The sequence below is a fragment of the Zingiber officinale genome, chromosome 7B, assembly GCF_018446385.1.
Source record: "Zingiber officinale cultivar Zhangliang chromosome 7B, Zo_v1.1, whole genome shotgun sequence".
Lineage (NCBI taxonomy): Eukaryota > Viridiplantae > Streptophyta > Magnoliopsida > Zingiberales > Zingiberaceae > Zingiber > Zingiber officinale.
The window spans coordinates 14665051-14678772 of record NC_055999.1 but is presented as its reverse complement, the minus strand read 5'-3'; the positions used below and the strand labels follow the sequence as shown (position 1 = coordinate 14678772).

The 13722-nt window shown below is 42.3% G+C and overlaps 1 protein-coding gene across 1 annotated transcript; it reads right to left on the bottom strand.

Annotated features, from left to right (window-relative positions):
* Positions 1-11429: 11429 nt before the first annotated feature.
* Positions 11430-12913, bottom strand: LOC122003587 (basic leucine zipper 61-like). Its single transcript, XM_042558680.1, has 4 exons — positions 12327-12913; positions 12160-12250; positions 11932-12058; positions 11430-11820 (listed from the first exon to the last, which is right to left on the bottom strand). The coding sequence occupies exons 1-4, from the start codon at positions 12779-12781 to the stop codon at positions 11687-11689; spliced, it is 807 nt and encodes a 268-aa protein (XP_042414614.1). The 5' UTR covers positions 12782-12913; the 3' UTR covers positions 11430-11686.
* Between the last annotated feature and the right edge of the window lie 809 nt (positions 12914-13722).

Here is a 13722-nt window from a genome sequence, read left to right as displayed (position 1 = left end):
TTTTAGTGCTACGTGTGGTGTTTTTTTTTCCTTTTCCTGCATCCTTTGCTATTCATCGATTCTGTGCCAACACTTGGTATCAGAGCGTTGGTAGTATAAGACATCCAAGAATCTACGATTCTATAAAATGTCGAGCATCCCAGTAAAGAAGAACGGCGGAGTGCCATTTCCCTATCCGATGCTAAGTCCTCACAATTACACTGTGTGGGCGATAAAGACAGAGGCGATCCTTGATGCCCAGGGAGTCTGGGAGACGGTGGAGCCAGTGGAAGGAGCCCAGGTGGATGCAAAGAAGGACAAAAAGGCACGCGCATACATCTTGCAGTGTGTCCCCGAAGACATCCATCTCCAAATTGCAACAAAGAAGACGGCGAAAGATGTCTGGGACAGCCTGAAGACGAGATATCTTGGTAGTGATCGGGTGAAGAAGGCACGTGTACAAACGTTGAAGAGCGAGTTTGATGCCCTCCGGATGAAAGAGACCGAGACGATTGATGAGTTTGCTGGCAAACTCAGCGCCCTAAGCAGCAAATTCTCCACCCTTGGAGCCACACTTGAAGATTCCTCGTTGGTAAAAAAATTGCTCGATTCTGTCCCTGATAAATTCTTCCCTATTGTTGCCGGCATTGAGCAGTTCTACGACCTTGAGTCAATACCATTTGAGGAGGCTATAGGGCGACTGAAGGCGTACGAGGAACGAACGCTTCGATTACGCAGCAACACCAACGGCACTGAAGGAGAGCTCCTACTTACTCATGCCGAATGGCAAATGCGACAAAAGGGGAGAAGCGTGGACACTTCGTCAGGAGGCAAGGAACGTGGGTCCAACAGCTCTAATCGTGGCAAAGGGCATGGGCGTGGCCGTGGGCGAGGGCGCGGTCGTGGTCGTGGTACACAGCGTCAAGATAGTGCAGGAGGCACTAGCGGCAACAACAGTGGCACTCGTGACAAGAGACACATAAAATGCTTCAATTGTGAGAAAATGGGGCATTATGCGTCTGAATGCTACAGCAAGCGTCGTGGAGATGAGGCTCACCTCACTTGCGCCACCGATGAAGAGCCAGCACTAATGATGACCATGTTCCACGAAGAATCTCAGCGGCAGGATACCATTCTGCTTAGTGAAGAGAGGTTGCTACCGGAGGTGTACCGGGGCGTCAAGAAAGGTGAAGACAAAGACGTTTGGTACCTTGACAATGGTGCCAGCAATCACATGACTGGACATCGCGAGAAGTTTCAAGAACTAGATGAAACTATCACCGGGAGGGTGAGGTTTGGCGATGGATCAACCATTGAGATCATGGGCAAGGGGACGGCTGTGTTCGAATGCAAGAACGGCGATCAGAAGACCCTCCACGAGGTATACTACATTTCGAAACTTTGTAGTAATATCATAAGCCTTGGTCAGTTGACAGAAGCTGGGAACGAGGTGCACATGGAAGGAGATACCATGAAGGTGATTGATAGGAGCGGGAAGCTCTTGATGCTGGTAAAGCGAACGCAAAATCGCTTGTACAAGATAACCTTGAAGACATTCAAACAAGTCTGCCTCCAAGCAAGTCTAGAAGACCCCACCTGGTTATGGCATGCAAGGCTCGGACATGTAAACTTTCATGACTTGAAGCTGTTGGGGGAGAAGAAATTGGCGGTTGGTGTGCCACTATTGCCCCAGACGAACAAGCTTTGCGAGGTGTGTGTGATCTCCAAACATGCAAGATCGTCATTCCCGCACCAAGCAAACTTTAGAGCGACGAAGCCGTTGGAACTTCTCCATGCTGATATCTGCGGGCCAATTTCACCAAGTACACTTGCTGGTAACAAGTATTTCTTTTTGATTGTTGATGATTGCACAAGGTGGATGTGGGTATTTGTCTTGACAGCAAAGAAAGATGCATTCCAAGCATTCAAGAAGTTCAAGTCCGTGACGGAGAACACAACTGAGTACAAGATCAAGACACTTCGGACAGACCGTGGCGGTGAGTTTCTATCCACGGAGTTCACTCGATTCTGTGAAAATGAAGGAATTGAGAGGCACCTTTCGGCTCCCTACACACCCCAACAGAATGGCGTTGTGGAGCGTCGTAACCGCACAGTGATGGCTATGGCAAGATCTCTCCTCAAGGGTACACATATGCCGGCAAGGTTCTGGGGAGAGGCGGTTAGGCATGCTGTCTATCTGCTAAACCGTCTCCCAACTAAAGCGCTAGGAGAACGTACTCCATTTGAAGCTTGGATGGGGAGAAAGCCACATCTTGCCCACTTGAAGGTGTTTGGTTGTATTGCCTATGCAAAAAATACAACCCCTCACCTTAAGAAACTTGACGACAGAAGCTCACCTATGGTATACTTAGGAGTCGAAGAAGGCTGCAAAGCTCATCGTCTATTTGATCCAAGGCATAACAAGCTACAAGTAAGTAGAGATGTAATATTTCAAGAAAATAGTGAATGGACATGGAACGCAGGTGCTGATAAAGAAGACTTACCTGAGTTTGTGGTGGTGAATGCATTCAACACCGACGAGGTGATTGTTACTGCAGACATTGAGGCAGCGGCGGAAGATGTCACACCATCATCAAGTCTAGCTACCCCATCTTCGACAAGAGCATCAAGTCCGTCTACACCATCATCGAGCACCCAAGCAACTACCTCACCCGAGTCTCATGAAGGGCCAGTCCGTTATAGGTCCATTGCCGATATCTATGCCAACACTGAGGAAATAATTGGTATTGATGAAGAGGAGAATGAGGTAATGCTGATGATGTCAGAAGAGCCGACCTGTTACCAAGAAGCTGCAACCGAGGCTTGCTGGTACGAAGCAATGGAGGAAGAACTGAAGACTATTGAGATGAACAAGACCTGGACCCTAACTGAGCTCCCATTAGGCCACAAACCTATCGGCCTAAAATGGGTGTTCAAACTGAAGAAAGATTCAGCTGGAAAAGTGGTCAAGCATAAAGCAAGATTAGTTGCTAAAGGCTATGTGCAAAAACAAGGCATCGACTTTGAAGAGGTATTCGCACCTGTCGCTAGACTTGATACTATTCGAGTCATTCTTGCACTTGCAGCAAATCGAAGCTGGGAGGTACACCATCTAGACGTGAAGTCGGCATTCCTTAACGGAGAGCTGGAAGAAGAAATATATGTCACTCAACCGGAAGGGTTTGAAATACAAAATCGAAACACAAGGTGTACAAGTTATCCAAGGCCCTCTATGGATGCGGCAGGCTCCACGAGCTTGGAACATGCGGCTGAACAGGAGTCTAAAGAGCTCGGCTTCAAAAAATGCAATCAAGAACATGCAGTATATACAAGAGGTAAAAGAGAAGCTAGTATACTTGTTGGAGTGTATGTTGACGATCTCATCGTGACAGGAAGGAGCACAGAAGGAATAAACAAGTTCAAACAACAAATGATGACAGAATTTGAGATGAGTGATTTGGGTCTTCTCTCCTACTACTTAGGAATTGAAGTGGAACAACAGAAGAGCCGAATTTTACTTAGACAATCAGCCTATGCTAAGAAAATTCTATCTCAATTCCAGATGGCAGACTGTAATGCCACAAAGCAGCCGATGGAACCCAAGACACCACTGCATAAAGACCTGGAAGGGACTCCAATTGATGCCACGGAGTACAGGCGCATCATTGGCTGTCTAAGATATCTATTACACACACGGCCAGACCTATCATATTCTGTCGGCATGGCGAGCAGATACATGGAAAAGCCTACAAGCATGCATCATAAGGTGGTCAAACAGATCCTCAGGTATTTGAAAGGTACAATCTATTTTGGACTTGCTTACACAAAGGGACCCCAGGAAATTAGTATATTCGGCTACTCGGACAGCGATTTAGCCGGCGATCTCGACGGGAGGAAAAGCACAAGTGGAATGACTTTCTATTTTAATGAAAGTTTGGTGTCCTGGAATTCACAGAAACAGAAGACAGTGGCGCTTTCATCCTGTGAGGCAGAATTCATGGCAGCCACAACTGCGGCCTGCCATGCTTTGTGGTTGAGGAGTCTTACTAGCGAATTAACCGGTGAAAAGCCAAAGCCGGTAACGTTGTTTGTTGACAACAAATCTGCTATAGCACTCATGAAGAATCCAGTATTCCATGGTCGAAGCAAGCATATAGATACAAGATTTCATTTTATCAGAGAATGTGTTGAGAATGGACAGATTGTGGTTGAGTTCATTAATACTGGAGAACAGCGAGCTGATGTATTGACTAAAGCACTGCCAGGAGTGAAGTTAGCTGTCATGCGACAACTACTCGGCGTTCGTGATTTAGAGCCATGTCAGAATTAGGGGGAGTAAATGTAGGAAAATAATTCGGACAGCATGGCCACGTTTTATTCTCGTTCATGATTTATTTAATTTTTATTTGATATTAATCTTTCCTATTTTAGTGGGATGAGTCATCCTATTCTTATGGTTAAAACTTATCACTTGAGTTGTATTTAAAGGGGTCGAAACTGTGAAACAAATCAGATCTTAGAATTAAAGTTTCTCCAGTTTCTATTTTTTAGTTATTTGTGCATTGCTTTCCACCTGTGCAGTTTTTCTCCCCTTGCTACTGTGTTTTTTTTTAGTGCTACGTGTGGTGTTTTTTTTTTCCTTTTCCTGCATCCTTTGCTATTCATCGATTCTGTGCCAACAAAAAATAGGGGGGACAATCAGTTCACCCATGTATTAGAAAAGGTGACAGTCTAATACAAAGATTACACAGCACTATGACTATCCTATCATAAGAACGTGTGCAGAAACATAGTAAAAACACAGCACACAGGATGCTCACTAGCAACCAATGCTTCAGTTTGGTTGGCTATCCAATGCTGCCCACATGGACTGAAATCCATCGCCAAGATAATGACTACAACCCAGCTGGATGTACACAGGATGCTGCCGTATAAACAAGCTATCAGCACTACTTTATAGTTTTCCATGTAAACTTTCAGGCTTTCTGTTTGCCACATAGCTGATACCCAGAGGAATTAGCTGATTATTAGCGTTTAGGGCCTTCTAAGTTACATTACTAGTCAGCAAGTATTGTGGTCTACAAGGCGTCATAAAACTAGGTTTTGTAGGTTACATTTCTGAGTCTTCATGCTCAAATGTTGTCAACAACTATGTGTAATAACTGTAATAGAACTAATTACACTAATACAGTAATCTATAATTACATCAATAAATGACGAGCATGCAATAAACGTTAATAACAGTAAGGGTTAAGAAATTATGTATCTCCGGTCGAAGCGTCGGACGTGTCGACTGTCTTTAGAGAATTGATTGCCGCCCACGGTGCAGAGGCTCTCCGGCAAAATCCTCCCAAGATCCGACAACCGCTCGCGTCGCTCGTAGGTGCACTCCAAAACGAGCGCCGCACTCGGACTCAACCTCAGATCGCGAACCAAGCCTCAGAACAACTCGGAAAGAAGGAAGAAGAAGTAGAAAGCATAGGAATGCTTTTATCCTTCGCTTCCTCACGCGGACCAAAACCGAAGTTCGAATCAGAACCGGAAACCAAACTGGTTTGGTTCAGACTGAACCAAATCAGCAAAAACAGACCGGGCCGCCCGTGAGCGCAAGGCCCACGGGCTGGGGATTTGCACCCCCCCCTGCGCGCGTTAATCGCGCACGTGACGCCCTCGAACCCCCCAAATCCACTCGATTTGGGCTTGGCCCGCGCATGCGTGTAGGTCCTCTTATCATTGCTAAGCAAGGATGGAAGGGCTTCCTATATAAGCCCTTCCAAGCTTCTCCACTTAGCAATGTGGGACTAAAAACACTCCAAAAAAATGCTTTGAATTTTTAAAACAAAATTCAACAATCCCCCACAAATTCAAATCATTTTAGTCAAAAACAAAGATATGTTCTGAGGCTTGGTTGCAATGAGCTTTCAGTGAAAATACCTTCCGGTTTGAATTTTCACCTAAGTACACCAATCTTATTCACATAGGTTTGAAGAGAACAGAGTCTTGATCTTAAACCTTTTATATGTGAAGATTAATTGGTAACAACTCATCACTGGCAACGGTTGAATCCTTCTGGATTGGTGCATTACGGCCATGCCACCGAATCTTGTTTCATAAGTGCTAAGGAGAGTTGCCTAGACCCCCCACACTGCGGCCTCACAGTTACACTTACATAGGTGAGTTCTCCAAGGATGTACTGCAAGCATCCTGTCATTAAGACCTTGAACTCATTAAGAGCTCCTAAGCTCATCCTTACTAGCAGTCAAACATCTATCCAGAGAAGAGACTATGAGATTACATCTCAATCAATTTGATGCTTACGTTTCACCCTTATAGCTTGTTTGTACCACATTGAACCTACTTTTTGGGATCTCCAATCAGATAGGTTGGGTTGCCGCTATAGATGAAACCAGAACAGGCCTCAGTCCCATTCCCTTACTGGATCTCTTGATTTTCTCAGAATCAAGTCCTTTAGTGAGTGGATCAGCAATATTGTCTTTTGAACTTACAAAGTCCAATGACACCACTCCAAGAGATACTAGCTCACGAATAGATTTCAATCTTATTCGTACATGTCTCTTCTGTTTCTGGTTATACTTGGAGCTTCTAATCTGAGCTATTGTTGTTTGATTATCACAGTGCACTGAAATAGAAGGTATTGACTTCATCATTAAGGGAATTTCAGAAAGAAGACCCTTAAGCCAATCAGTTTCAGTTACTGTGGTATCCAAAGCACACAATTCTGCCTCAGATGTAGAACGGGTTATAATCACCTCCAAGCAACTGCACCGCCTCCAAGTGTAAAGACATAACCAGTAACGCCTTTACACTCAGCAGTGTCAGCTATCCAACTGGCATCACTATATCCCTCCAGGACTGCAGGGAATCTCCCATACCACAAGCCCAAGGATATAGTGTCTTTCAGATATCTGAATACTCTATCTAATGCATCCCAATGTGTTCTGTCCGGACAGCTGGTAAACCTGCTCAATTTCGATATAGCAAAAGAAATATCAGGTCTAGAACAATTTGCTAAATACATTAGACTACCTATTATTTGTGAGTATCTTAATTGAGACACTGCCACACCACTCTTATTCTTGTGGAGAGTTTTTGAAGGATCATAAGCACACAATTCTGCCTCAGATGTAGAACGGGTTATAATTTCTGTTTAACAGACCTCCAAGCAACTGCACCGCCTCCAAGTGTAAAGACATAACCAGTAACGCCTTTACACTCAGCAGTGTCAGCTATCCAACTGGCATCACTATATCCCTCCAGGACTGCAGGGAATCTCCCATACCACAAGCCCAAGGATATAGTGTCTTTCAGATATCTGAATACTCTATCTAATGCATCCCAATGTGTTCTGTCCGGACAGCTGGTAAACCTGCTCAATTTCGATATAGCAAAAGAAATATCAGGTCTAGAACAATTTGCTAAATACATTAGACTACCTATTATTTGTGAGTATCTTAATTGAGACACTGCCACACCACTCTTATTCTTGTGGAGAGTTTTTGAAGGATCATAGGGTGTGACTACAGATTTAACTTGGCTATAGCCATATTTCTCTAATACTCTCTCAATATAGAGTGATTGAGAAATTGCTATTCCATCAGTTGAACGAGTCAACTTTAGCCTTAAAATCATATCAGCACAACTCATATCCTTCATATCAAACTTACCACTTAAGAGGGCCTTAGTCTCATTAATAATAGAAATGTTAGAACCAAACAGTAGAATATCATCTACATACAAACATAAGATAATACAATTATCACCTTTCATTTTAGCATACACACATTTATCAGAGTCATTCACTTCAAAGCCAAATGATAGCATAGCTCTATCAAATTTTTCGTGCCACTGCTTTGGGGCTTGCTTCAAACCATAAAGAGATTTGACTAACCTACAAACTTTGTTCTCATTTCCAGAAACTACATATCCCTCAGGTTGATCCATATATATCTCTTCTTCAAGATCTCCATTAAGGAATGCCGTTTTAACATCCATTTGATGGATCTCAAGATGATATATGGACGCCAATGCTATTAATACTCGGATTGTAGTAATTCTTGTAACAGGAGAATAAGTGTCAAAATAGTCAATCCCTTCTTTCTGTTTGAATCCCTTAGCAACTAGGCGGGCTTTGAATTTATCTACCGACCCATCAGGTTTTAGTTTTCTTTTAAACACCCATTTACATCCTATAGTGTTACACCCAGGAGGTAAATCTACTAACTCCCAAGTGGCATTAGAGATAATAGAGTCCATTTCACTTTTAATGGCCTCTTTCCAGTTCTTAGCTTCAGGAGAAGCCATAGCATCTCTATATGTCACAGGGTCACCTTCTATATTATAGGTGATAAAGTCCTGGCCTAAATCCGTAGACACACGTTGCCTCTTACTCCTTCTCAGTTCTGTATACTCACTAGATTCATTTAGTCTAGAGTGACTTGAGGAAGGTGTACCCACTACGGATAATGGGACCTCTACGGAAGAAGACTCACTTCTAATAGAAATACTAGATTGAGGTGTTCTCGTCTTCATAGGAAATATATCCTCAAAAAATGTAGCATCGCGAAGTTCTACAATAGTATTTGCATCTATTCCAGGAATTTCTGATTTAATAATCAGGAACCTATATGCAATACTATTTTGAGCATAACCCAAGAAGATACCATCTACGGTCTTTGGACCAAGTTTTTTCCTTCTGTGTTCAGGTACTAGTACCTTTGCAAGACACCCCCACACTTTAAGGTATTTCAAACTTGTCCTTCGACCTTTCCAAAGCTCATATGGGGTTTTATCCCTTGACTTCATTGGGACTCTATTTAGCACATGGCATGCAGTGTATAGAGCCTCCCCCCACATAAAGTTGGGTAACCCAGAACTGCCTAACATGGAATTAATCATATCTTCAAGGGTTCGATTTTTTAGTTCTGCTATACCGTTAGATTGAGGACTATATGGAGCAGTTACCTCATGGATTATACCTGTATCTTGACAAAATTTTTGAAACAGGTTCGAGGTAAATTCTCCACCCCTATCAGACCTTAACCTCTTAATAGTTTTATCGGTTTGATTCTCAGTTTCAGATTTAAAAATCATAAATTTATCTAAAGCTTCATCCTTGGTTTTTAGCAAATAAACATAATAATAACGAGAGTGATCATCAATGAAGGTAATGAAATACCTTTTATGGTCTCTCGTTATTACACCGTTAAACTCACAACAGTCAGTATGAATCAATTCTAAAATATCAGAATTTCTATCAACTGATTTGAAGGGTTTACGGGGTTGTTTATATTGCACACAAATTTCACATTTTTTCTTATCATTTATAGCATGCTTAGGGATCATGTCTAGATTCATCATCCTTTTTACGGTATTAAAATTGACATGTCCTAATCTGTCATGCCACAGATCATAAGACTCAATGTTATATGAACAACCAATATCAGAAGTTTTATTTAAAGTAACATTTTCTACATTGAGTTTAAATAAACCTTCATTAAGGTAACCTTTTCCAATAAAGGTTCCTAAATGTAATATTACAACTTTATTACATTTGAAGTTTAACTCATAACCAGCACGAACTAACTTTGATCCGCTAATCAAATTCCGACGGACCGCTGGAACATGATGCACCTCATGCAGTGACAGGACTTTTCCAGAGGTGAACCTCAGGTCAACTTGTCCTATCCTAAACACCCTGGCTGCAGAATGGTTCCCCATGGTCACGGAAGTGCCTTCAATTACCTGATAAGTAAGGAAGGCAGATCGATCAGCACAACAGTGTACATTAGCACCTGTATCAACTAATCATTCATTGGGTTGATAGATCAAGTTTAGTTCGGGTTTGAAGGTAACAAACCTATCGCCGGTGTCGTCACTAGCAGTCACGACATTTACTTGTGCCTTAGTGTTGGACGTATTGCTTTGGTTCTTGTCTTTTCGCTTAGGGCAGAATTTGGCATAATGTCCAACCTGTCCACATGCCCAACAAGGCTTAGGTTTAGTTCCAGTTTTCTTTTGAACCTTTGGGTTGAGTTTCATCTTGTTCTTCATTTTCTGATTTTTGAATTTCTTTTTGTCAGATGAGACTACTACATTCGCCTTTGGAATAAAATCTATAGGCATTCTTGTATCATCATTTTTATGTTGCTTCCGATGTTCTTCTTCGATATTTAAGGCAATCATCAAATTTTCGAGAGAGATTTTACCTCTCCGATGTTTAAGAGTCATGCCAAAATCTTCCTAACTCGGAGGCAATTTTTCGATGATTGACAAGACCTAAAATTGAATGAAACCCTCAAGTTAGGATATAAGCACTGAGTTACAGTTAGGATTTTCTTGTTACCTAAACTGAATGAAACCCTCAAGTTATGTCTTAAACATTTCTTCTGTAGATTTTTTTCATGTAAGAAACAAGTTGAAAATCTCTGTATCGTTTTATGTATACTTGATCTAAAGATGTTTATAATTCACACCCAGCAAACATAACCTCTCCACTTGCTTCTGATAAAGATTGGAGCAGAGCTCTCAAGGAAGTGGATAAAGTCACCCAATGATGAATGGGAAATCTTGTCAACAGGTGCAGGTTTGATTTCAAGTCAGCCAGGATCCAACTTGTTCTGCATTTGATATATTCCTTACCCGCAAAAACACTGTACCAGTGTCTTTTTTCTCCTTTTTTTTTATATAAAAAAAAATCTACACAGGTATGATCCAAGCATTGTAAACATCTCGACTATAGAAAAATATAAATCTCGTCATGTGTTGTAAGGTGGAGTCACCTAAGACGATGCATCCATCAATCCACATGCTGATCATTGATGGTACCACTTCTATACAACTTGCAGCAGCTTCACATGCATCTGATTTGTTGGAATCTCAGAGCTAGACTAGCTAGTGCATCTCACATGCAGCCTGTGAGCAGGAAGAGCTCCTCAAAATCTTCATATACGAGTCATAATTTTGTTTATTATATGCGCTACTTTCTGATGGTCTTAAGTTTTAAATTGTTGGAGGCTGTTCTAATTTTTATGAACATTTTGTCACTGACAGCTTAAGCTTATGCAGATTTACTTCTCAATTTAGTTTTTCTTTCACAATCTCGGAGGATCAGCTAAATCAACTTACCTTTGGATCCAACTGTCGTCGTTAGTTCAATAGGTCTTGAGGTGGCATGGAAGGTTATTTCAGGCACAAAAGTCAGAATAGGAGGATTCTTTTTCCCCTAGGACTAATTTAGTGTGTGTTACTCCTGAACTCTTGAGTTGAGATATGACCATCATCAGCTAGCAAAAGTAGCAGGACATGGGAAACAAACGGGAAAACAGTTCAATGTATTATTAAAATTCTAATGGAATGTCATGGTTTGTTTTTAGCAAGATGATCAACAAACCCAAACCCAGGCAAATAAATCTATTTTTTTAAAAAAAAAATTGCAAAAGATAAATCAATCCATGTAGAAATTTACACCAAATGCTCCGTTACATGCCTCCCCACTGAAAGCCTGATCATGATCACCACTCAGATTTTTTTTTTTTTTTTTGTTTCCTCGCGTCACGTCCCCATCCCTTGTTTTCCCTTCGCCAAATTTAAATAAATGATATAAAAAAGTACATTTAAATCTCATCCCCAAAAAAAAAAAGGAAAAAAAAAGAAAAAAAAATCTCCATGCATGACGTAACAATAGATGTCAGCTGGTGATCAGTTCGTGTTCTGTGCCGACGACGGCTAGTTCGGCGTCCGGCGGCAACATTGTCGTTAGATTCTGCTGCTGGTAGACTTGTCGCAGTCTCTCGATCTCCTTCTTCAACGCCTCTTGATGAGCTGATCATCCCATTTAATCGCATATTAATCACATCATAAATCATCGGCTAGCTCGAAGAAATAATCAATTAGCTCCAAATTTGTAATCACAATAACCGAGAAGCAACTCACCATCCTTGAAGATCTTGTCCTGTGCCAATACGGCGATACGCTGCTTGAGATGGCTGTTGCCCAGCGTCAGCAGCGACCGCTGCTGATCCAAGAACGCTACCCGCGGAGACAATGCCGACACTTCCGTCTTCGATCGATCGATCGTTCCCAATCAATCAATCAATCAATATTCAATGATGATATGGACATCGATTCACTGGATCGAACGAGTAAAATGTAAATATCTACCTGCAACGTCGTCACGCTGTGCTCGAGCTCGGAGATGTATTGAAGCTTCCTCACCCGCGACCTCTGCGCCGACTGCCGATTCGCCAGGATTCTGCTCCACGAGTTTGATCCCAATTAAACTGTCGAGTGGAAAAATTAATCGATGTTAATTTTGCTGAAATCCGTACCTTTTGACCCTCTTAGGATCCGAAATTGTGGCATCGGCGCCGGCGGAGTGCTGCGGAGGCTCCGCCGGGCACGCGCTCTGAGCCTCGTTGGCACTCTGCTTCTGCGCGGCCGCCTTATCGTCGTCGTCCCCGTTGATGCTGTTGTGGTCGGAGGGCGCGGGCGCGACGACGTCGTCGGAGAAGAGCGACAGAAGCTGGTCGGCGTCGAATTCGGAGGCGGAGTCTTCGGAGGCTCCAGGGGGATGGTCGAGGAAGGCGGCGGAGTCGCTGGCGGAGCGGCGGTGGTGGCTGCGCTTGGCGGCGGAGAAGTCGAGGAACTCGTCGACCCACGAGGGGCGATGAGGCAGCGCGGTGCCGGCGGTGGAGGGGAGGAGGAAACCCTCTGGCGGCGGCCAGCAGTTAGCGTTGGAGACGATCATGGCGGAATGAGGGATCTTGGGAGGGAGGTGCGCCATTGCGCCGGCACTCCCCCCCTCGACCTCTTTCTGTAAGAAGGTGCGTATCTTTAATTAGGAGGAGAGGGCATCGGAAATGAGCGACGGTGGTGGCGGATGACCATGCAGACGCACATCGCATGGGGCATTATATCATGCGCCCATTCCATCTACCTATATCCCGCATGCCTATCTATGGATGATGGATGTCCCATGGCATGTGGAGGCAAGCAAAGCGCGGAGGACTTCATTTCCACGCACGAGACCACCAAGAAAGAGGCGTCCTAGGACATAAACGTCAATATATATATATATATTTAAAAAAGTAACGAACCGGACGCCACGTGGCAATGTGAAGACCCTCCGCGTTCCCAAATTTACATTTCAGTCCTGAAATTTATTTAGAATTATCATCCCGTAAAAAATTAAAAATCAAAGGGACTTTCTTTTTAATCATCACAGTACCATTCCTCTTTGGTTTTTTTTTTTTAATTAACGAAAAGGGCACCTTACCTTATCAACCTTCGTTTTTTACATGACACAGCTGTCTATGAGCTGAGAATGTTCAGTTGATTAATTATTATAATATGATAAAAATTAATTTTTAATGGATGTATGTCTTTATGAAAAAAAAAATCTCTGATTTTTGATCATTTGATAATTGACTATAACTTAAATTTGTAATTGGGATGAATGTGAGAAGCTCCTAGCCTAACTAGATGGACGTAATCGCTTTTTCCTATAATAATTTTAAAATTACAGAACTGCTTTCAGTTATGATATTAGATGTATTTTGATTTTTTAATAAATTGATTTCAAATTTAAACTCTAAAATCAATCAGTCCAACTTAATTTGTTCAACAATATTTATATTATAGTAGTTAAAAAATTATAATTGATAGATGTAACATGTTCATTTAATATTTATATTATAATAATTATTAAATTATAGTTGATCTCAT